We start from the raw sequence: 25,354 nt of genomic DNA, 5'->3' as shown, positions 1-25,354 counted from the left end.
AGTGGACCTCTACAAAATTTGTTCAAATCATGACCCCCAGGGTCAAAATTGGCCCCGCCCCAGGGGTCACTTGATTTACATAGGAAAATCTTCCAAAAATTTCTAAAAATAAACCAGAAGGCCTAGATCTTAGATATTTGACCTGTAGCATTGCCTAGTAGACTTCTACAAAATTTGTTCAAATCATGACCTCCGGGGTCAAATTGACCCCGCCCCATGGGGTTACTTGATTGCACATAGAAAAATCTTCAAAATTTTCTAAAAATAAACCAGAAGGCCTAGAGCTTAGATATTTGACATGTAGCATTGCCTAATGGACCTCTACAAAATTTGTTCAAATCTTGACCCTCCCAGGGTCAAATTGACCCAGCCCCAGGGGTTACTTGATTGTACATAGGGAAATCTTGATAAATTTGCTAAAAATAAACCAGAAGGCCTAGATCTTAGATATTTGATTTGTAACATTGCCTAGTAGACTTCTACAAACTTTGTTCAAATCATGACCCCCGGGGTAAAATTGACCCCGCCCCAGAGGTAACTTAATTGTACATTGGAAAATCTTCAAACAATTTCTTAAAATAAACAAGAAGGCCTAGAGCTTAGATATTTGACTTGTATCATTGCCTAGAGGACCTCTACAAAATTTGTTCAAATCATGACCTCCGGCATCAAACTGGCCCCGCCCCAGGGGTTACTTGATTGTACATAGGAAAATCTTCCAAAAAATGTCTAGAAATAAACTAGAAGGCCTAGAGCTTAGATATTTGGTCTGTAGCATTGCCTAGTGGATTTCTACCAAGTTTGTTCAAATCATGACCCCGGGGTCAAGCTTAAATGCAAATCTTCATAGCAACCATTTAATCAGGCGAGCGATATAGGGCCATCATGGCCCTCTTGTTTCAAATTTGGCAAGTTATTTGTGTAATGAAAGTATTTTTTCAATTTTCATTATCAAGCTTCTCGGATTTTTCTTTTAATAATGTCTTGATAGAAACTTAGTCCTGTTGTCAGTTATGGGCTGATAAACAAATTTGACAAAATACAGATAATTTATGATATGGAACAATATCTCATATATGAGTGCACAAGTATTCATTGCTGCCTTATCAGTACAAATCTGTTCTCAGCAAGTAACAGTTAACTTCCTCACATGATTGTGACTCCTATGCTTCACCTACTTGGATAACTGTTGGGTTTTGAAAGAGGAAAGTGTTATCTTGTGATTTGCATTTAAAATTTGCTTAATTGCCCGTACCAGTGTGAGTTAGAAACTTTGCTTAGGGTGTAGAGAAGTTACTGGCTTACAGAAGGTTGGTGGTTCTAGCCAGGTTGCCTATGCTTGAAACAGTACCTGGAGAGGCACCTGGGGTCGTACACCATCAAAAGCTGGAAAGGTGGCCATATAACCTAAACTGTATCTTGTAACTAAACCTGATAAAAAAACAAAACAATATGATGTTTGATAATACTTGAAGTCTGTTAGTTTTGTTCTATCTCAGTTTTGAAACAAATTGTATTTCACAGCTTGCCAAGAAATATAACATGGTTATAGTTTCTCCGATCTTGGAACGAGATGATACCCATGGTGAAGTTCTGTGGAACACGGCAGGTATTGTACTTCTATTCTTATTTAAGGATAACTTTCATCTGTATAGAGGAGTCCTAAATTCCTCTTAAATGCTTTAAATAGATGATTTAGACAAACTGCTCACATAACTATATGCATATCAAAGCCCAATACATTTGGGTTAGGAAGAATGTTGTTTGGTGTTATTCAGATAATTAATATGTGTACAATAGTACAATTCTAGTATGGATTTGTCTCCCTTTAAACTGCTAATGTCAGACTCACAAGACTATTGACATGCAAGATATTTTTGTTTGGAAGAGGTTGTTTGGTTTATTTTGATGAGAAATACTTGAAAACAAGAGCTGTCTGTAAGACAGTGCGCTCGACTTTTCTCAGTGCTTGACTCTGAATTAGAGCTTTGCCAGTAAAAAAAAATCCAAGTTTAAAAGGGACATAACTCTGTCAAAATTCAAATCAGAATTATGGGAATTGTGTCTCCTGGTTAAGACTTTGATAGTAAATAACTAGTTTGAGTTTCAAGTCAAAAGCTTTAATAGTAACAGAGATATTTGACTTTATCAAAAAATTTAACAAAAAATTCTAAGTTAAAAAGGGGCATAATTCTGTCAAAATTCAAATCAGAGTTATGGGAATTGTTTCTCCTGGTGTATACTTTGATGGTAAACAAGTATTTTAAGTTTCAAGTCAAAAGCTTTGATAGTAACAGAGATATTTGACTTTATCAAAAACTTTAACCAAAAATTCTAAGTTAAAAAGGGGCATAATTCTGTCAAAATTTAAATCAGAGTTATGGGAATTGTGTCTCCTGGTGTAGAATTTGATAGTAAATAACTACTTTAAGTTTCAAGTCAAATGCTTTAATAGTAACAGAGATATTTGACTTTATCAATAATTTTAACAAAAAATTCTAAGTTAAAAAGGGACATAATTCTGTCAAAATTCAAATCAGAGTTATGGGGATTGTTTCTCCTGGTGTAGGCTTTGATGTTAAATAAGTATTTTAAGTTTCAAGTCAATAGCATTGATAGTAACAGAGATATTTGACTTTATCATTACCTTTAACCAAAAATTCTAAGTTAAAAAGGGACATAATTCTGTCAAAATTCAAATCAGAGTTATGGGCATTGTTTCTCCTGGTGTAGGCTTTGATGTTAAATAAGTATTTTAAGTTTCAAGTCAATAGCTTTGATAGTAACAGAGATATTTGACTTTATCATTACCTTTAACCAAAAATTCTAAGTTAAAAAGGGACATAATTCTGTCAAAATTCAAATCAGAGTTATGGGCATTATTTCTCCTGGTGTAGGCTTTGATGTTAAATAAGTATTTTAAGTTTCAAGTCAATAGCTTTGATAGTAACAGAGATATTTGACTTTATCAAAAACTTTAACCGAAGCCGGGGCGAGTACAATAGCTCTACTTTTTCTTCGAAAAGTCGAGCTAAAAAGGAGGTAAAACAAAGATTTACTCAGTCTGTAACTGTTGATCTAAAGTAACATGCCTGTGGTTTATCAGATTTGACCCTTTGTTTTTCAGTGGTCATATCAAGTACTGGAGCAGTGCTAGGAAAGTCTAGAAAAAATCATATTCCAAGAGTTGGAGATTTCAATGAGGTTTGTTTGTTTTGAATGGTTTCTAGCTGATATTGTACATAGGGGTCTCCTTGGTTGAGCGGTTAAGGTCACTGACTTTGATTATTAGCGTGGGTTTGAAACCTCACTTGAGGTTTAGAATTCTTTCATATGAGGAAGCCATCCAGCGGGCATATAGAAGGGCACCTGGGAGTCTTTTTCCGCCTTGAAAAGCTTGAAAGTCACTATATGACCAATAATTGTGCTGGTGTGATGTTAAATGAAAATAAAACAAAACAAAAAGAGATTATACATGTTTTTCCATTAGAAACAAATTGATCTCTATGGAGATTTAGCTACACTATGAAATAAAGAAGGAAATCAAAAGCTTTTCACAGAAGCATTTTCTAGAGTCCCTGTACAGTAGAGGTTCTGCCTTGGTATTCTTCGTCATTGCTTTACCTTTTAATAACATTACATGTATTGTCATGTTATACTTATGCATTACTTGATATCATAACTTCCAGTTGAAAATATGAAAAATCATTTCAACTTTCTTTCTTTTTCCCTTGTTTGCACTAATACAAAATTTTATGTTGGATGCATAAATAAAAATAATTCCAATTTGTATTTAAAACTCTACAAAGTTATCTTTTTGTCATGCAAAGATTTTGTTACCTTCCAGTAATTTGTTAACTGAGGCATCAGGTTTGTGCAACATGCCATGAACTGATTTTATATGAAAGCCTTTGTTCAGCCATTCATAATGCTGAAAGAAGAAAAAAATGTGAATTACTGTTGAAATAGATAGGCAGTTTGAAAGTTAAGAAAATGGCTTTCCATGGAGGTAGCTGTATCTTTTGTTTATTATGTCATATATGCACCGCTGAAAAAAATGTATTTAGCAAAAACCCTTTGGATTGTATTAATTTCTTGTGGTTTCTTTCAGTGTAGTTGGAAAAAGTGGATTTTTTTCTGAGAAGAAAATACAACTCAAATGAATGTATGAAAATGTATTAAATCTACCATGAGTTTTATTTTGCCATGGAAACAAAGCAGCTGTTATGATTTTGATGAAAATTGTTATGTTTGTAACATTCTTAACTTTTAGCCAGTTTTATTTTGAAAAAATTCTTTTAACACCTTAAAATACTTAAGAAGACCTAACAGCAAACAACATTGCCTTTCCATCTATATTTCAGTCAACTTACTATATCGAAGGTAACACAGGACATAAAGTATTCCAAACTCAGTTTGGTAAGTTGTTATAATGTTTTATTGACGAGGGTTTTCAAAATTGAAAACCTGAAAACCTGGCCCCTTGTTCACTAAACAATTTCAGCCTCAGCTGAGTTTGAAAATGAAACTTTATTTGTTGTTTACTTCTAAAATGCATGTTTAAAATTAAATGTTAAGTTAATGACTATTTTCAGGTGTCTATTCAGTACAACCAGAATTTAATCGAGAAATTCTAGTAAAGTTTGCAGTTAAAATTTCAATCTCAAACTCTGTTGAGACTGAATATTGTTTTGTGAATATGGGGCCTGGTTATTAGATGGGAGATGTTGTGCAGGTGGGTGGATAGATAGGCAGAATAAAGTGTTTAGCTCACCTAAGCACAAAGAGGAAACTTTAAAAATCTTCTTGTGTTGCCCTATTTTAAAATAATTTTACGCAAATGGTCCTTGTGTGACCCTCTACCAAGATTGTTCAAATTATTCTGATTTGTCAAAAAACATGGTCACCAGAGTGCGTAGTCACTTTTCATCAATAATTTCTTTAAACAACATCTCCTCCAAAACTGCTGAATGGATTTTGATGAAACTTGACACAAATGATCTCTAGGTAGCCCTCTTTCAAAGTTGTTCAAATAGTTTCGGTTCATTAAACATACCAGGGTATGGGTCTTTTTGGTTAGAAATAGGTTTTCAGCTATCAGACTTTAAAAATCTTTTTCACTAGAGCTTTGATATTTGGCATGTGATATAAGGGTGTGACTCTCTAGCATAATTGTCTAAATTATTACTTTAAGGTCAAAAATGGCCATGCCCCTGTGTGTGTGTCATGTACTTACTATAGGCTTTTATATAAGAAACTTTGAAAATCTTCTTCCTCATACAAATGCACTTGAAGCCTTGTACAGGTGAGTGCTTTAGGGTCATTGACCCTCTTGTTCATGTTGTCTGAAAGCTTAAGTTGAGATATTATAATGAAACTTAGCCTAAAGTTAGCTTATAGTAAGAACAAGGTTTGGCTTGCATTTAGGATCATAGGAATTAAGGTAAAGGTAACCATTACTACAAATAGAAAGAAATAGCTTTAGTTGGATTGATGTATTGAAAGAAAACTAGAAAAAAAGTCAAGATTTCAATCGCATATCGGGTTAGTGGGGTCAAGGTCAAAATCAGCATATGTGTTGAACACCTACATGTGTGTATGCATATGTGTAATAAATCTCTATGCATAATAATGATAAGCATCTGCTAAAATTTGACCAGTAAATTTAAGTAAGTTTCTTAAAACATGTAAATCTACACATTTGAAAAATTGAGATTGTCACTGTTCTTAGAAAATCTCATATCTTGGGTTTGATCATATTTCAGGAAGATGAAAAAATTAATTTCTTGATTCTCTTGAAAACAAAAAGCTGAAAATTTCAGATATTTTAAATGATCAATAGATCATTTAGCAACTTTCCGATTAGTTACCAATTTCAGAATTTGTCAGATGATGAAATAAAGTACCTTCATTTAAACCATTGAAATGTGGAAATAAAAAGTTTATGCCTTAACTTGACATACTGAGCTTTACATGAATGGGTTTATATTGAAAGTGTATGGTTAAATTGTGTGAAAGCATATAGTGTTCTACATTGTGTCTCCTCAAACTTTTACTAAAACAAAGAATTGAATTTTGCATATAGGCATAATTATACAGGTATGAAAATGCATGCTGTATTATCAATTCAGGGAAATAGTATACTTGCCATGCCATAATTTTCAGTTTTCTTACAGGAAAAATAGCTATCAACATATGTTATGGTCGGCATCATCCACCCAACTGGTTGATGTATGGTGTGAATGGTGCTGAAATCGTGTTTAATCCATCCGCCACAGTAGGTGCACTCAGGTTTGTAAATCATTATTTTAGGAAAGTAACATTTTGGATACCATATTTCCTGACTAATGCTCCTTTGAGTTCCTTTGTTTGTTCTTCCGTTCTGCTTGCCTGTTTGTTTTGCTTTATCTACATGCTTAGACAGCTGTGGTTCTAGGGATGCTGTATTTTTTTAACATGACTTACACTGTTGTATAGTCATCCTTGCTTTTATGTCACTCCCCACAACAACGCCTCCTCACCTTTCTTTTTTCTACCCCATCTACATTATTACATCTTGCATAAAAATAAAATGTACTTGTTGTTGAATTTTTAAAGCGAACCATATGCTATATTTTGCCATACATGTGATAAGTTCAGAATCCCAAAACTGGAGGTTTGCCATTTTTCAGCTGGAGTTGGGGTCTCAAAACTGGAGGTTTTTTATCGACATAAATTAAGCGCACGGACACATAACTTAGAGACAAAATCCAACATTTTTGGCCACACAATAACGTATATAAGTCTATAACAGAAGAAACAATCCTCATACCTCTTGATTTGAATTTTGACAGAGTTATGCCACTTTTTAACTTACATCTTTTTGTTAAAGTTTTATATAATGTCTAATATCTCTGTTACATTCAAAGCTATTGACTATTATGCCCCTTTTACTCACAAAGCTTTAATTGCCCCTTTTACTGGCAAAGCTTTAAATCAGAGTCAATCACTGAGAAAAGTCGAGCATGCTGTCTTACATAAGCTCCCTCTTGTTCTAACTTTAAATTTTCTTAACAGATTAAATCTGTAGAAACAAAGTCTCAATTTAGGTCTGAAATGGTGGTGAACATGCATTAACATTATTCTACTCGAGGACTGAAAAAAAAACGAAGCTCTAAATTGGTCTGAACACAACTCATAAATTATGTAAATTCCTTACCCCACCCACTTTCGTATAAAAATACTGATGATTTTGACATGAAAAATAGAAAACAGAAATGCATCAACATGTATTTACCCTTACCAAAATAATGTAGATTGATGTTTTCAAATAAATGAGTGTGTGTTTTCATCCAATTTCAATGAAATAAGTACGATTTTAGCAGCAAATTAATTTTGTAAACATTGGAAGAAAATGGCGTAACTGAATAAGGGGAAATAACACGGACACTCCTGTTCTAAAAATAGTAATGGGTTGGTTTTTCCAACAAATATTTATGTGATTTTATTACCGAATAAAACTTTTCTTTGAATAATCAAAATTCATTTCAGTTGGGAATTATTTCTAAAGACTTGGAGTTTTTTGCTTCAAATTGGTAAAATATGGAGCCTAATTGGCACTGAGAAAGGGCCGATATTCGGCCCCGTGAGACAGGTGGAAAAGGCCCTGCTTGTCTAATCCCTTATCAAAATAAACAATTAGTAATTCACCTGTGAAAAACAACTCTTTCCTCCAGCTACATGTGTGTCAAACATGTATAATACACAACAGTCGGTGACACTTTGATTTACCGTGTAAACATGTTTGGCACTCCTCGGTAATTATCAACCACATCATAATACTGATTTTTGTTTTATTTTTTTTTTTTGAAAAGCGGGAGAAATATGGTTTTGGTCGGGAGACGGGAGGCAAGGTGAAAAAATCGGGATTTTGACCCTCCCGCGCGGGAGATCACATGTATGATTTTGCCATTACAGTTTCTTTTTGTTGTGGGTCTTCTTTGCGATGCATGGCTCTGGCTGTCTTTGCTGTCCTTCTTGGAAATCTGTCCTAACCTTTTTTATACGCCTGTCTCTGGAAAAGCAGGGCGTATTATGTGAACACCCGCGGCAGGTGGTGGTTGGACGGTCGGTCGGCTTCCAAAGCATGTCCGCTCTCTATGTCGAACAGTTTTCATCCGATCTTCAGCAAACTTGCTGACAATGTTTGTGGGCATAATATCTCGGCCAAGTTCAATATCCAGCCAAATCGCTCCAGGCACTCTCGGATTATATCCTTGAATTACTGGAAAAACTGCAAATTTACCCTTGTCTGCTCTCTAAGTCAAACAGTTTTCATCCGATCTTCACCAAACTTGCTAAAAATGTTTGTGGGCATAATATTTTGGCCAAGTTTGATAACCACCCAAATCGCCCCAGGCACTCTTGGATTTGGCCCTTGAATTTATAATTACTAAAAAAAGCTGCGAATTTAGCCCTGTCCGCTCTCTAAGTCGAACAGTTTTCATCTGATCTTCACCAAACTTGCTGACAATGTTTGTGGGCATAATATCTCGGCCAAGTTCAATATCCAGCCAAATCGCACCAGGCACTCTCGGATTATGTCCTTGAATTACTGGAAAAACTGCAAATTTACCCTTGTCTGCTCTCTAAGTCAAACAGTTTTCATCCGATCTTCACCAAACTTGCTAAAAATGTTTGTGGGCATAATATCTTGGCCAAGTTTGATAACCACCCAAATCGCCCCAGGCACTCTTGGATTTTGGCCCTTGAATTTATAATTACTAAAAAGGGCTGCGAATTTAGCCTTGTCCGCTCTCTAAGTCGAACAGTTTTCATCCGATCTTCACCAAACATGCTGACAATGTTTGTGGGCATAATATCTCTGCCAAGTTTGATAACCACCAAAATCGCCCCAGGCACTCTTTGATTATTGCCCTTGAATTAGGCCAAGTTCGATGACAGGCGTATTTTGTGACAGTCTGGCACTCTTGTTTTTTTTTTGTGATCGCCCTTCGTCCGTCGTCCGTCCGTGCGTGTCCGTCAACAATTTCTTGTCTGCACGATAGCGGTTTCATTTATGATTTTATTTTAACCAAACTTGCACACAACTTGTATCACCATAAGATCTCGGTTCCTTTCTTGAACTGGCCAGATCCCATTATGGGTTCCAGAGTTATGGCCCCTGAAAGGGCCAAAATTAGCTATTTTGAGCTTGTCTGCAAAATAGCAGCTTTACTTATGATTTGATTTTCATAAAACTTGCACACAACTTGTATCACCATAAGATCTTGGTTCCTTTCTGGAACTGGCCAGATTCCATTATGGGTTCCAGAGTTCTGGCCCCTGAAAGACCCAAAATTAGCTATTTTGAGCTTGTCTGCACAATAGCAGCTTTATTTATGATTTGATTTTTACCAAACTTGCAGACAACTTGTATCACCATAAGATCTTGGTTCCTTTTTGGAACTGGCCAGATTCCATTATGGGTTCCAGAGTGATGGCCCCTGAAAGACCCAAAATTAGCTATTTGGAGCTTGTCTGCACAATAGCAGCTTTATTTATGATTTAATTTTTACCAAACTTGCAGACAACTTGTATCACCATAAGATCTTGGTTCCTTTCTGGAACTGGCCAGATTCCTTTATGGGTTCCAGAGTTATGGCCCCTGAAGGGGTCAAAATTAGCTATTTTGACCTTGTCTGCACAATAGCAGCTTCATTTATGATTTGATTTTAACTAAACTTGCACAAAACTTGTGTCACCATAAGATCTTGGTTCCTTTCTTGAACCGGCCAGATCCCATAATGGGTTCCAGAGTTATGGCCCCTGATAGGGCCGGAATACGCTATTTTGACCTTGTCTGCACAATAGCAGCTTCATTTATGATTTGAATTTAATCAAACTTGCACAAAACTTGTGTCACCAAAAGATCTTGGTTCCTTTCTTGAAACGGCCAGATCCCACAATGGGTTCCAGAGTTGTGGTCCCTGAAAGGGCCAAAATTGGCTATTTTGACCTTGTCTGCACAAAAGCAGCTTCATTTATGATTTGATTTTAACCAAACTTGCATACAACTTGTATCACCATAAGATCTCGATTCCTTTTTATACGCCCGCAGGGACATATTTTGTTATCGACTCGATGTCCGTCTGTCTGCCTGTGTGTTGGTTAGCAATTTCCCTTCCGCTCTGTTACCTTTTGAACCCCTTGATGGATTTCAGAGAAACCTGACACAAATGTTCACTCATTGAAAGGATGTGCAGAGCGCATGTTTTGGATGACTAAACTCAATGTCAAGGTCACACTATCAAAGGTCATATGACTTTGTTTTATGTGAATATTGCTCTGCATTTGCGTTGCATTGCAGTGCTCTTGTTTTTATTTGGCAGATCCTTCTTTTGTTTTGCTTACAATATTTTTTTTATTACTTCCCTTTTATGTTACTATAAATAGCTTATTTAGTAACTTTTTTATTATTGACCGTAGGGAAAAACTGAGACCACTTTTCTGTGGTACAACATGGATGGTACCTCCAATTTTTAGGTGTATTTTGACATATCTGTACCTTGTAAGAATTTTTTCTTTATGTTTTTGGTGAAAGCAATGGTACTCAGGTGAGCGATATAGGGCCATCATAACCCGCTTGTTCATAAACCTATGAAATAATATTCAACTTGAAATTCTGTTGGAACCACACAATTTTATGCTATCAAAATTTTATGATTTCACAGTACTTTATGTTGTCATATCAGTCTCAGATATATACTAGGAGAAAGAATTTAAATAGAACTTTTTTATTAACCCTTCTGCAAACTATAAAATTTTTAGCATTTTTAAAAATTGTTGAAGTATTTCTTATGAAACCAAAATATTTAGAAATACTCTAGGAACATGTGATGAGGGTTTCTAACCCTGTAGGAAAAAGGTTGATGATGGAATAATTTTTCAAACTTTTATCATCATACTGTATAATACAGTATATAGTCATGTATTTTGTTCTTGTATTTTGTAGTGAACCTATGTGGCCCATAGAAGCTAGGAATGCCGCTATTGCCAACAGCTATTTCACCTGTGCCATCAATAGAGTCGGATCAGTAAGTATTTTAGTATGAAATAGACTTTTGGTTACAGTTGCTGAATTAGGATACGATGAAGAAGACCAGTCTCAAAGCTTCATTATCTGATTGGTTGTTTCTGTGCACCATTTTGAAATTGACCAATGACAAGATTGCAGTTGTAGACTGGCCTCCAAACTCAGTTTTCAAACCTTTGTGCATGATCACGTGTCTGTCACCACCATATGCTTGAATTCTGTTTGCATCAAAGTCTTTCCAGCGAGGAAGCCATATAGCTAGAATTATGTGGAAGAGTCTCAAATCTGCTAACACACTTTCATTAGACAGTTCTTGCTTATTTCAGTTTGTCCTGAAACTGAGCTATATCCCAAAATAATAGATATAGGCACCACTCCTTATTTGTTTAGTGGAAAAATACTCAGAAATAACCTGAAACAATCCCTGAGTGCTTGCTGGTATCTACATAGTTTATCACCATGGTCCTCCAGCTTTCAGTAGCTTGAGTCTTCAAGGGAGACTATTCAGTCTTTCCAAATCTATTTCTAAAATTAGTTGTCTGCTTCCAGCCTGCTTGTTGCCAGGTCTGAACATTTTATTGTAAAATTTAGCGATTATCTCACAAGTAAATGAGAATAAAGACCCAGCGTATTTGAAAGTGTTGATTTTTTTTTTCATTATTTCAGGAAGTGTTTCCCAATGAATTCTCATCTGCTGATGGTAAACCAGGTAAAGGAGCTTACTCTGTCTAGATAAAAAATAGTTCCAATTGTTTGGATTATCAACAAGCAAAAGACTTGTCATATGGTTGTCATAATTTACCATTTTTGTACTAATAGAACTGCAAACTGAATATCATACTCTGCAATTATTCCCCGTTAAAACCAGTGTTACACTTCTGTTTATGCAGGAAGTTGTAAAAACATCCAAGATGCTCATATAATGATATTTTTGACTGATTGTTATGAACACATTGAAGTATGGGATACAGAAAGAATAAGGGCATTGGTTTAGAATAAAATCTGATTTTAATTAAAGCATTTTTGATTAGATTGATTTTTTTTTCTCATTTACAGCTCACAAGGATTTTGGACATTTCTATGGTGAGTATATTTAATGATTATCTCTTCATCTGCTCAACAACCTATCTCAGAACCTGACTGCTCTAGGGCTACTTTACTTAAAATCTTCTGCCAGTCACTCAGATATCCTGCCACTCTTTCTGATCTCTTGTCCCTCACTTTGATCTCCTGACCCACACTCAGATCTCCTCCCTCATGCATGCAATTCTCCATTACTCAGACATTCTTATCTTACCCAAATCTTCTCTCTATCAGTCAGAGCTCCTGCCTCTCACTCAGATGTCCAGCCCCCACTCTGATCTTGTGTCCCTCAGTCCTCTCCCTCTAGAGTTCTCCTTTCCCTTGGTCAGATTTTATTTTATCCAGATCTTCTTTCTCTCGCTCAGATCTCATGTCCTGCACTTTGAACTCCTGCCCCTCATGCAGACGCCCCCTGTCCCAGATTTAGATGTCCTGCGCTCACTCGGATCACTTAGCCTTAATCTTGTCTTATGCCGTAACTCAGATCTCCTGGTCCCTCATTCTGATCTGTCCCTTTGTTTGAGTTCCTACCTCATGCTTAGATCTCCTGTCTCTTACTCAGATGTCCTGCCCCAAACTACCTTGAGTTGAGCTTAGAGAGGATTAAATTCTGTATAAATGTGGAGAAGCCATCCGAACAGCTAGGAGAAAATAAGTGGTTCTACCAAGATAACCAAATTTTTCTTCCAGAATGCTTATCCAATGACTAGGTGATGGTATTACATCAAGGATAGTTGCAGTTTCCAGAATAAGCCTGCATGAACTTACTAGAAATTCTGGACTATACTGACTATATATGATTATGTATCTGAAATGCTGTAGACAGTATCAAACAAAATACAAACAGAGATTGAGAGAGGGTTTTTGTCCTACACTATACAGTAGGACCCCTCCAAACCAGTACCCCTCAAAACCAGATCCCTCTGCAAACCGAACGTTCCGTCTGGTCCCGAATATTCTCTTATATATTTGACCCCTAAAAAACGTACACCCCTTAATTTCGGATACCAGATGACTTTTATAAAAAATAATGCTATAAAATTATTATCAAAGTACCCCTGCAAACTTGTCATAATATTTTTTACGCTTGAAAATTGGATGCGAAAAGCTTGCTAGACAGCATGTGACCTTCAAATTGAAAATTTATGGCAGAAACATGTGAAAAACAGTTGAATTTGCTAAATTAATGTAATTGAGATTGGTTATTACAGAAGTTATTGATCAGCCAATAATATACATGTGTTTTATGGGTTTGTATATTGTCATCTATTTTGCATTGTTTATCGGTAAATAATCAAACTTATGCCCATAAATGAACTGGGACATCTGGAAATTGGACTGTCCATTTGTGTGTATGTCTTTTAAATACCCCAATGTTCACACATCTCTATGGATCATATCTCTGGTCTTAAACCCTTATCATGCTTGACTCTGTTTTTGGGACCAGTGTAGATCATGATCTGCACTGTTTGCCATTCAGTCAGTATATTTTTGATAAGCATCCCTTTTAACAGTTAATGGTACTGTCCAAATTGAATGATGGACCAGTTCATTATAGAAATTTAGCAGGGTAAGGGTTAATAAACAGTGACATTTTGTGCTTGAACTGTCGTGTTTGTGATTGTCGGTAATATCTGTAAAACAATTAAATCAATTTTGAAATAATAGTTTATGAATTTTCTTTTTCATAAATGCATTAAGTTAAAAATAAATGATATAAAAAGAAATACCCTAAAGAAAAGTACAGTTTATAGTTGCGATAGAAAAGTTGCACTGTTGACAAAATGCTAAATCCCTCATATCTGGATACATCTCTAGATCAGACTAAAAGCTTTTTGCCAAGGCTGTTCAGTTAAGGGGGGTTCACTAATCTCTCAGAAGTTGCAAGGAATGAGCAGAATGCTTTAGGTATTCAGAATTTCAAGCAGCCCATACGAAGGGAAATGGTCAGAAACCAGCCTAAATTGGTTGGATCACCCTGTGTGCCAAGCAAGTGGCGTTTCAGTGTACAATGTTTTGTGTTTGATATTTCAGGCTCCAGTTATGTAGCAGCTCCAGATGGCAGCAGAACTCCGGTAAGCCTGGTTCTTTTAGATTTATTTATTTGGTAAAAATCAGTGCATGAAATTATTCTTATTTTAGATGTCTTTTTAATAGTTCACCCTTAAGTTGAAAAAATCCTTGTTTCATGTAATAGTTATGTGTAACCTAAAGAAGACAGCCATTGCAACTGACAAGTCTTTAAGTTTATGCAGTGGCTTTGGTTACCTTTACTTAAGTGAATCCTCATTTTGGAATTTATGCTTAATAGATAATCAGAGCCAAGACTGATGAAGTCAGAATATATAACAGAATTATTTTTTCTTAAAAAAAAAGATTATATAGTCGGTAGCCAGACTAGTACTGGTAATACAATAATGGGAAAAAATGCCTGAGCAAAACTTATCTCTTTCTAACTTTTAAACGTGAAACAAACCAAAATAAAAACAAATAACAGAACAGGTTCTGCTATTTTGGATGATGTCTATGTATGATGTTTGGAACTATTATACTTATTAAATTAAACTAAATTACCTTTGTATAAAGAGTATTTTCCAATTAAATGGCTGGTACACTGTACTTTTTGGTTCAGTTTTAGATAGCTCTAATGTACACGTCAGTATGATACCAACAGAGCAAGTTCGTTGTGATTCTGTATTGTAATTTCTGAGCAGTAGGTGTTTTAATGAATAATTTTAAGAAAGGGCAATGCAGGATGGACTATCCACCTATGATGATAGTTCAAACTTAACCCATGGTAACTGTAATGCAGAGTTACCTGCCTTAAACGGTCACCTGAATGTAGGAAATATGTACAGTAGCCTTTAGGTATGATTAATGAAATTTCCAGTAAAAAAGACCCTTGTTACTCATAATTCTTGTACCTTGACACTAAATATATCACAGTAAGGCCAGCAAAGGACAATAAAAAAACTTGCTTTATTATAAACATTCATTAAGAATTATTGAGGAAATAATTCAGGTTTTTATGTGAAGTCGCAAATTTATGTACATAACTGTCGCACATTTGCAGTTAAAAATGTGTAATGAATTCTTTAATTTGTTTGAGTAAATCTGAGTAAGAGATAGCTTTAGTTATATGTGATAATCTGAACAACAAATAAACAGATAAAAGAATAGATTCCACATTTTCATTCAATAACTTTCTGCTGAAGCAGTAATTTTTTTGCCCAGTCTACGTCATATTTTTAAGCAAGATACTCTCCACTGGGACTTGAACCCAGACCTCTTCCTACATGGTGTAAGAAGCATTCTTACATTGAACTATGGAGAGAAAAGATGCTTCCAGTAGATGTTGTAAAACTGTAAAATAATATCATTTTGGCACATTCATCTGTCTTAAGAGGACATTGTTTATATTATAATAACAGAGTGAAAATGGATTTTTCCTTCAACTTTTATATTTCCAGAATCTTAAAATTATCTAGAAATATATACATTTTTCAGCCAAATTCAGATATATAAAATAGAATATATAATTATTTTAGAAGGTAAGTCTATACCTAAAGAGTTTTAGGCAACATTATAAGATAAAGCACTATCCAGCCCATCATAATGTTCATTTGGCAAATTGTTTCCTTAATCATCAAGATCTAACTTCCGAAACTTTTTTTCAAGGTCAGAACCATTTAAATTTCATTCCATTAATTTCCAGTCAAGGCCACCCACCCAAAGTTGCAAAAGACCAGTCAAAATTCTGATAAAAACATCTCTAAATGTTTCTAGAACCATATCTGGAGCTTTTCATTTTCAGTTCTTATTTTGTGCACAAATTTGCAAATACATTTTATTGCACAATTTCATACAATTTGTAAACAAACTTGCCTTATGTCATTATCAGCCAATCAATTCTACTACTCAACAAGTTCCTTACACAAAATCACAAATTTTATGAGATGGTGTAGTGTATAAGGGGCTGAGAGTTTTACCTTTCAATGTTAACACACCAGATCAACAAAATGTAAAAAGAAATTGTGCTGTATTTTTTAAAACCAGTACCCATCAGTCAGACTGGCAATTTTTCAGTCATGTACCATGAGTAAAGATGTTCAGTTTTCAAGAGCTAAAATCATATGGCAAGCCAATTGTCCAATAATTACGTGAACCCTGGTTCACGGTCGAAAACCTAGGATAAACGATCGATAAACTAGGTTTTTCGAACGTAAAACTAGGTTTTTCAAATACTAACCTATATTTTCAAGCGAAAACATCAGATACCGGGCGTAAACCATAGTTAAGGCTCGTGAACCCAAGTTTACGTTCGATAAACTAGGTTTCTCGATTGAACAATGAATTTCAGTCGTTATCCTAAGTTTGCGAGCGTGAACCTAGGTTTACGACCATGAACCTGGGTTCACGGCCGAAAATCATAGTTTTGTTCGAGAAATCTAGTTTCACGCTCATAAACATAGGTTCACGGCCGTAAACCTACGTTCACGCATGTAAATATAGGTTCATGTCTATGGCAAGCCAATTGTCCAATAATTACGTGAACCCCGGTTCACGGTCGAAAAACTAGGATTAACGATCGATAGACTAGGTTTTTCGAACGTAAAACTAGGTTTTTCAAACACTTACCTATATTTTCGAGTGAAAACATCAGATACCGGGCGTAAACCATAGTTTACGCTCATGAACCCAGGTTTACGTTCGATAAAAACTAGGTTTCTCGATTGAACTATGAATTTCGGTCGTTATCCTATGTTTATGACCGTAAACTTGGGTTTACGAACGTGAACCTATGTTTACGAGCGTGAACTATGGTTTACGACGATATCCTATGTTTTCGCTCGAAAAAATAGGTTAGTATTTGAAAAACCTGGTTTTACGTTTGAAAAACCTGGTTTATCGAACGTAAACCTAAGTTCGCGCTTGTAAACCCAAGTTCACATTCGTAAACATAGGTTCACGCTTGAAAATATAGGTTCAGAGACGTAAACTATGGTTCACGGTCGTAAACATAGGTTCATGGCTGTAAACCCATGTTCACGCCCGAAATTCATTGTTGATTCTGTAATCCTAATATATGGACCGTAAACCATGGTTTACGTTTGATATCAAACTAGGTTTCTCGATTGAACTATGAGTTTCGGTCGTTATCCTATGTTTACGATCGTTATCCTATGTTTACGCTCGTAAACCCCGGTTCACGCTCATAAACCATAGTTTACGAACGTGAACCTATGTTTACGACCGTGAACTGGGGTTTACAATCGTGAACCTATATTTACGAGCGTGAACTATGGTTCACGGCGTTATCCTATGTTTTCGCTCGAAAATATAAGTTAGTATTCGAAAAACCTAGTTTTACGTTCGAAAAACCTAGTTTATCGATTGTTAATCCTAGTTTTTCGACCTTGAACTAGGGTTCACGTAATTATTGGACAATTGGCTTGCCATAAAGTCAAGGGTAAAGGGAAACAGTATTGACAGAAATGTGAATTATTGCAATACATTATATATTCTATCTTACCTGCTTTTCAGGGAGTTATCGAAGTAGTAGGGTGAAAGGTATCTTGTATTTTCACAATGGAAAATATCATATACATCAAATATATTTTTCACTGAATGGGTATATTTAGTCAAAACATGAAATAAAAAGAAAGTGTGTTTATTTTACATATAAGATCGAAATATATTTCACTCATGAACACCATAATTTACATTTTCACTCCTGGCGGCACCACTCGTGAAAATATTACATATGGTGTTCACTCTGTCTAATCATACACTGAAACAAACAAAATTTAATATCCACTATATATTTAACCTTTGTCCAGTGGGTGATAATATGTTTGAAATGTTTGTACTGAAATGATTCAGTTCCACAAAAATTGTCTTTTATATATTCACCTTCCACATGATTCATTTCCATAAAAATGGGCTCTGACATATATCACCTTCCACATGATTTGTTTCCATAAAAATGGGCTCTGACATATATCACCTTCCACATGATTCAGTTCCATAAAAATGATCCCTAACAATTATTACCTTCCACATGATTCAGTTCCATAAAAATGGTCCCTGACATATATCACCTTCCACATGATTCAGTTTCCATAGAAAATGGTCCCTATCATTTATCACCTTCCACATGATTTAGTTCCATAAAGATGGTCCCTTTCATTTATCACCTTCCACATGATTCAGTTCCATAAAAATGGTCCCTGACATATACTAGTATCACCTTCCACATGATTTAGTTCCGTAAAAAAGGTCCCTAACATTTATCACCTTCCAAATGATTCAGTTCCATAAAAATGGTCCCTAACCTTTATCACCTTCCACATGATTCAGTTCCATAAAAATGGTCCCAGACATATATCACCTTCCACATGATTCAGTTCCATAAAAATGGTCCCAGACATGTATCACCTTCCACATGATTCAGTTCCATAAAGATGGTCCCTATCAATTATCACCTTCCACATGATTCAGTTCCATTAAAATGGTCCCTGACATGTATCACCTTCCACATGATTCAGTTCCATAAAAATGGTCCCTGACATAATACTAGTATCACCTTCCACATGATTTAGTTCCATAAAAATGGTCCCTGACATATATCACCTTCCACATGATTCACTTCCATAAAAATGGTCCCTGACATAATACTAGTATCACCTTCCACATGATTTAGTTCCATAAAAATGGTCCCTGACATATATCACCTTCCACATGATTCAGTTCCATAAAAATGGTCCCTGACATATATCACCTTCCACATAATTCAGTTTCATAAAAATGGTCCCTGAGATACTTATATCAACTTCCACATGATTTTGTCTCCATAAAAATTGTCATCAGCCATTCCCCATGATTAAATACCATAAAATGGTCCCTAGCTGTGGCATGTCAAACGTTGCTAAATTATATAGGCATGATATTATTATTGTATGTTTGTTATTGTTATTCAATGTCTTGTCATTCATATGCAAGTCACTTGAATATATTTGTCTTACTTTAACTGATAAAGGACGATGACATTAATGTTATGCATAACCTTCTATATTGATTACACCATAACATATATGGTTATGTAGTTCATATTGTATGTTCTGTAAATTACAGCGGTCAGCACAGTAGTAAAAACTAATAATTAGGAACCATTAAGATAATTATAGGCATGTATCAAAACACACATCAGAAAATGTGTTACATTCCTTTTAGCAACTTTTATGACTATCGATCTACATTTTATGGATAAGTCCATTTATGTGGAGCAAACATGAACTCTTCTTACAGTGATCTAGATTTTATGTTCGGAAAAGCTCATTATTTTGTTGAGGGTAACATATTAAAGGACAAAAGTTCATCCGCTTTTTTTTTAGCCACTACAGTCAATATCCTCAAAACTGTTTTAGTATGCCCTGACTACAGTGCAACCCCAGTAGAGCAGCTTTGCTGTGATGACTGAAAATAGGTTGTTGCTCTGGAGAGGTTTATTTACGAAGAAAATGGACCCCTTTGCAGAAAGTATTTGTTCGGTAGGAGTGCCATTAACACAGATTAGACTCTTGTCAGGGCTTGATGAAGAGTTTCTGATTGGAATTAACAGGAAAATGGTGTATACTGTGGGTGTCCTTACCATATATTAACTACTGCGGGTGCCCACGCCAAGCTTAATAACTGCAGGTGTATTAAGCAGAGTACACTGTGGGTACCCACACCCAGTATTGCACAGCAGGTGTATTTAGAAGAGTACACTGTGGGTGCCCACACCCAGTATTGAACAGCAGGTGTATATTTATAGGAGTACACTGGGGGTGCTCACACGAAATATATTGAACAGCAGGCATATTTAGAAGAGTACACTATGGGTGCCCACACCAAATATTGAACAGTGGACAGCATGTGTATATTTAGAGGAGTACACTGTGGGTGACCACATTAAATATTAAGCAGGTGTATTTAGCTAGCAGCTAGAGTACACTGTGCATGTTAGACTAATGGTGTATTTTGCAAGTGTTTAATTAAAGAAAAGAAGTCAACTTTATGGAATGGGCAGTGTTGGTTTGAAAGGTCTGTGACCTTTGGGATTGGGATCGGCAGTGGAAACATCAGTTAGACAAGGGCTGCTGCTATTCGTTAATTAATATAATGTTGAATTTACCAAAGAGAATACTTGGCAAGGTTTTCTGTGATTATTGATTTATATCCAGGAATATTGGTAATTCAATTAAGTACAACAGCATACTTTTACAGATTATGTCTGTCACTTTTAAAGTATAGTAGAAAAGTGCACAAATAGTTTGTAGTGGTGTAAAGTGCATTTGTACAGAGGTATAAATAGGTCATACCTTCCTATAGTGCAAGATAAGTCTACATTGGACAGGTTAGGAGAAATAAAGTACACCACAACTGTTGGCCAAATTGGGAGAAATAAAGTTCACCACAACTATCTTATGTTATTTTCAGTGTTGAAAACCCTGGAGCTATGTAAAGTATTTTGTATGGTGTTAATACATATTTAAAGGTACAAGATAAAAATAGATTTATTTAAGCAGAAAAGAGGTTATCAAAGCAGACGTTTATGCAAACATTTTGAAAGTTGGTTAAGAGGACAGTCTAAACAGAGATTTCAAAAAGGTCAAACAGCCTACTTTTCAAGAAGATTGGCTAGAAATGTAAATATATTTCCACATGATTTGGATTTCTTTCGAATTTTCTATTAAAGGTGGCCAATCACATTTGAGCAACATTTTGTGGCATTTTTCATTTTTAGCTCATCTGATTTTTTGAGAGAAAAAAAATGATGAGTTACTGTCATCACTTGGCGTTGGCTGGTTAAGTTTTATGTTTATGTAAGCTTTTCTCCTAAACTATCAAAGCTATTGCTTTAAAACTTGCAACACTGAATTGTTCACCATCCATAGCTGACTCTGTTCAGCAAGAAACATAACTCCATCCTGCTTTTTGCAAAAATTATGGCCCCTTTTGGACTTAGAAAGTATCAGATTTCTAGGTTAAGTTTTATGTTTAGGTCAACTTTTCTCCTAAACTATCAAAGCTATTGCTTTGAAACTTGCAACACTTGGTCATCATCATTAGCTGACTCTGTAAAGCAAGAAACATAACTTCATCCTGCTTTTTGCAAGAATTATGGCCCCTTTTGGACTTAGAAAATATCAGATTTCTTGGTTAAGTTTTATGTTTAGGTCAACTTTTCTCCTAAACGAGATCAAAGCTATTGCTTTAAAACTTGGAGCAGTTATTTGCCATTAAAGGTTGACTCTGCACAGCAAGTACTGTAACTCTACATTGCTTTTTGCAAGAGTTATGGCCCTTTTGGACTTAGAAAATCATGGGTAGGACAATATTTCTATTATACAGAGACAAAAAAATCAGGTGAGCGTCGGCAAGGCGGTGCTCTTGTTATATATTTTGTTAGAGATTTAACGAACACATGAGTCCATTACATACAGTAAGATCCCTACTGGAAATATATATTTTATTACTTCTTATAAAATTTTGTAATTGCCTCCCTTTAATATAAAAGTATTTGATAAGTGGACTACTTCTTTTGATTTCAATGAAATTTCTAGTTGATGGACATAATCAAGATACAATATGAGCCGCACCATGAGAAAACCAACATAGTGTGTTTGCGACCAGCATGGATCCTAAGACCAGCCTGTGGATCCGCGCATTCTGGTCAGGATCCATTGCTGTTTGCTAATGGTTTCTCTAGTTGCAATAGGCTTTGAAAGCGAACAGCATGGATCCTGACTAGACTGCACGGATGTGCAGGCTGGTCTGGATCCATGCTGGTAGCAAACGCACTATGTTGGTTTTCTCATGGCGCGGCTCAAAATTTTGAATTCTGGGCACACAAATTTAAATTAATAGATTTTGACCTTTGAACAAAAAATGAATGGGAATCTGCAATTTCACAGTAATTTACTAGTTATGATAAGCACCTTGTATTTTATCTTTATAAATTTTCATTTCATCATAGAAAGTTCATTGTTGGGGAATGGGTAGCATTAGATTTGCACTTGTATGTGTGTCTGTGTGTCTGTCGGGATGTCAAAGGATGTTTTGGGTACTATGGACAATAGGTTCATTCTGAGTACATTCTCTCACTTGTTTGGTAATTGGTAGCAAAAAAATAAACCCAATAAATGAGCCATGCCATGGGAAAACCAACATAGTGGCTATGCGACCAGCCTGCGCATCCGCGCAGTCTGGTCAGGATCCATGCTGTTCGCTTTTAAAGCCTATTGCAATTAAAGAAACTGTTAGTGAACAGCATGGATCCTGACCAGACTGTGCGGATGCGCATGCTGGTCTGGATCCATGCTGGTCGCAAACCCACTATGTTGGTTTTCTCATGGCACAGCTCAGATGTCTTTTCATAAGAGCATCCATCTGCCCTAGAGTCATCAAACATCAAAGGATTGTTATTCAGCATAATTATGAAGCTTTGTTTTGGGATTTCGTAAGACCAGAATTATAGCCCTTGACAGTAAAAAATATGCATAAAGGACACACATCTTTCAAAAAATATTTACCTAAGAGTCATGAAACACCAGAAAGAAAGACCAGACTTATAGCCCTTGGCTTAGTCAAAAATATTCATCAACGGCCTAAAAGTTTCTGTTGCATGTATTACTGTTGATGTATCTCAAAAAGTATTCAAGCTGGAGTCATGAAACATTGTATAAACAATTGTTATTCAGCCAGTGAAGTTGTGCATATTGAGTTTTGTTTTTGATGATACTAAGCCAGACTAGAGTTACTGCCCTTGCTTTAGTAAAACATATGTGCAGTTGTAAGAAATTCAAACTTTTCATAATTGTAAATAATCTTATTGAATTTGCTATGTGCAAGCCAGGTTAGCAGCTATTGTTATTCTGTACATTTTTTGGACATTTCTGGGTTTTGTAGATAACATACAAGTCTGCAACCTTTACTGGAAAGTTAAATTTCAACCCCCACCATACTTAATAAAGGTATTATTTGACCGCACATAAATATTTATGTAAAATTATTTTGTTCTATATTTGAGGGTAAAAAAACATTTTCCATCACATATTTCATGATTGTACTTTCTCACACACACTTTAAAATGTAGCAGCTCCCTCCTGTGGAAATCTTATAAAAATATGTACAGCTAATCAGACAGACTGTTCCAGTTCACAGACAACCTCTGTTCCCAATTCAGTACAAAGCAGTTGTTTCATGACAAACAAAGTTGAACTATCCCAATTTCTGCCCAAGAGGACAATACCATAGTACATTGTTTCCAGTACATTCACTTCATAGTTGTAAACATGATCATTAAGGTAGAATTAAAGTTTTAATTAACAGTACAAAAACAGCTTTCAAGGGTGTGCAACTGTTATTTTCTCATGCTGGTAGAGTAAAGTAAATAATATGAAAATTCAGGTGCTGCCTGTCTGAATGGTGGGATCATTGTGGGTCTCTCCTAGTAAATTGTTCTTTCAGTTGTTTTGTAGAAACAGGTCATTTCGAGTCCAGTACAATACGATAATGTGATTCCAGTGCATTAATGCTGGGATTGGTCCATATCATGATAATGAATAAAGTAACAATTCATATTGCTTGTGCTGGTACTAGTCGCTTCCTCGCTTGGCACTCAGTATGAAGAGGATAGTACTAGGACTGGTCAGCCCAGTGGCAGTATAATGTGACTGGGTGGGGTATCATGTCACATGTCAAAGGTGTGATATTCGAGTGAGGCAGCACTGTAAAGCTGGGCGTTTCACTCACTGCTACATGTAGGCATCGTCGCTTGATATGACAGAAAAATTGTTGAAAAAGACATTAAATAAAATTGTTGCAGTTAATATGTTGAAGTAGTTAGTGGACATAATAATTGTATTTCAGTTTTTAAATTTACCAAGTCTGGCCTGACCTTGCCCGGCCTTTTCAGAAGAGAAAAACAGTTCAGGCCAGACAAGTCCAGGCCAGAGATTTGAACAAGCCTTTCGAAGAGATCAATAAGGCGTAAAAAAATATATTGTTTGTTTCCGGTATCCTGACCTACCCTAAATTTTTGGCCCTACCCTAAATGTTTTTATGGCCTTGGAGAATATTTTTTTCAACTTTTTAACAAAAAATTGCAAAACTGCACTTTTTATGCTTTAAACATGCTCAGCGATGTTAAATCAACTTACTGGTGCTCTAAAGGCAAAATCCCTTTGTTTGTATTCATTTTTTGACAAAAATATTTTCTGAAAAGTCTCTCTTAATAAAAAAAAAATCCAAAAAAAAAAAAAATTTCCGACCTACCTACCCTAATTTTTTTTAGCATGTTACCAGAAACAAAGAATTTTTTTTAGGCCTAAATATGACAGTATGTCACTCCTAGTGACAAAAATATTGCAAATAATATACAAATACTGGCATCTGTACATGTATTGATATATAACAAGAGTGCCAGAATGTCACAATATACGCCCGTCACAGCAAATTTCTTTACTCTAGCTGCTTTATTGCAAATGAATTTTAATTTTGTGGTTGTTTAGTAATCATTGTAAGTCTTTTGTTTTCCTAAGTCCACAAAAAAAATTCCTTACCAGGTAGAGAGACCTTAAAATACACCTAAAATTTGAAAGTAACATCTATGTTGTACCACAGAAAAGTGGTCTTGGTTTTTCCCTATGGTCAATTATAAAAAAGTTACAATATAAGTTATTTATAGTAACAACTAAGGGAAGTTAATCTAAAAAAAAAAAAAAAAAAAAAAAAAAAAAATCCAAAAAAAAAAAATGGAAGTCCGCACAAAAATCTTCACCAGGTAGAGATTGGTCAAAATACACCTCAAAATTGGATGTAGCTTGCATGTTGTACTACAGAAAAGTGGTCTCTATTTTTCCCTACGACTAGTAATGAAGAAGTTACAATATAAGCTATTTATAGTAACAACAAAGGGAAGTAATTCTAAAAATAGGAACTGTGCATGACACTTCCTCTCATGATGGTGTATAATTGTGCCAAGTTACATCAAAATCCCTCCATGCATGAAGAAGAAATGCTTCGGACAAAGTCATTCTTGTATCTGACCTTTGGCCTCTAAGTGTGACCTTGACCTTTGACCTAGGGACCTGGTTCTTGCGCATGACACTCCGCCTCGTGGTGGTGAACATTTGTGCAAAGTTATATCAA

At 35.5% G+C, this 25,354-nt stretch overlaps 1 protein-coding gene across 1 annotated transcript in view; it reads left to right on the top strand.

Moving 5' to 3' along the window:
* Positions 1 to 25,354, top strand: part of LOC123533838 (beta-ureidopropionase-like) — a 42,964-nt gene that overhangs the window by 6,259 nt on the left and 11,351 nt on the right. Inside the window, exons 5-12 of the mRNA XM_053520178.1 lie at positions 1,525 to 1,609; positions 3,128 to 3,204; positions 4,365 to 4,419; positions 6,177 to 6,291; positions 10,994 to 11,075; positions 11,741 to 11,783; positions 12,131 to 12,157; positions 14,192 to 14,232. Coding sequence (XP_053376153.1) covers positions 1,525 to 1,609; positions 3,128 to 3,204; positions 4,365 to 4,419; positions 6,177 to 6,291; positions 10,994 to 11,075; positions 11,741 to 11,783; positions 12,131 to 12,157; positions 14,192 to 14,232 — 525 coding nt within the window. The remainder of the gene's footprint in view (positions 1 to 1,524; positions 1,610 to 3,127; positions 3,205 to 4,364; positions 4,420 to 6,176; positions 6,292 to 10,993; positions 11,076 to 11,740; positions 11,784 to 12,130; positions 12,158 to 14,191; positions 14,233 to 25,354) is intronic.

The sequence above is a fragment of the Mercenaria mercenaria genome, chromosome 12, assembly GCF_021730395.1.
Source record: "Mercenaria mercenaria strain notata chromosome 12, MADL_Memer_1, whole genome shotgun sequence".
In the NCBI taxonomy this organism is placed as follows: Eukaryota; Metazoa; Mollusca; class Bivalvia; order Venerida; family Veneridae; genus Mercenaria; species Mercenaria mercenaria.
Note: the sequence above shows the minus strand (reverse complement) of the source record. Positions and strands in the feature narration are given on the sequence as shown.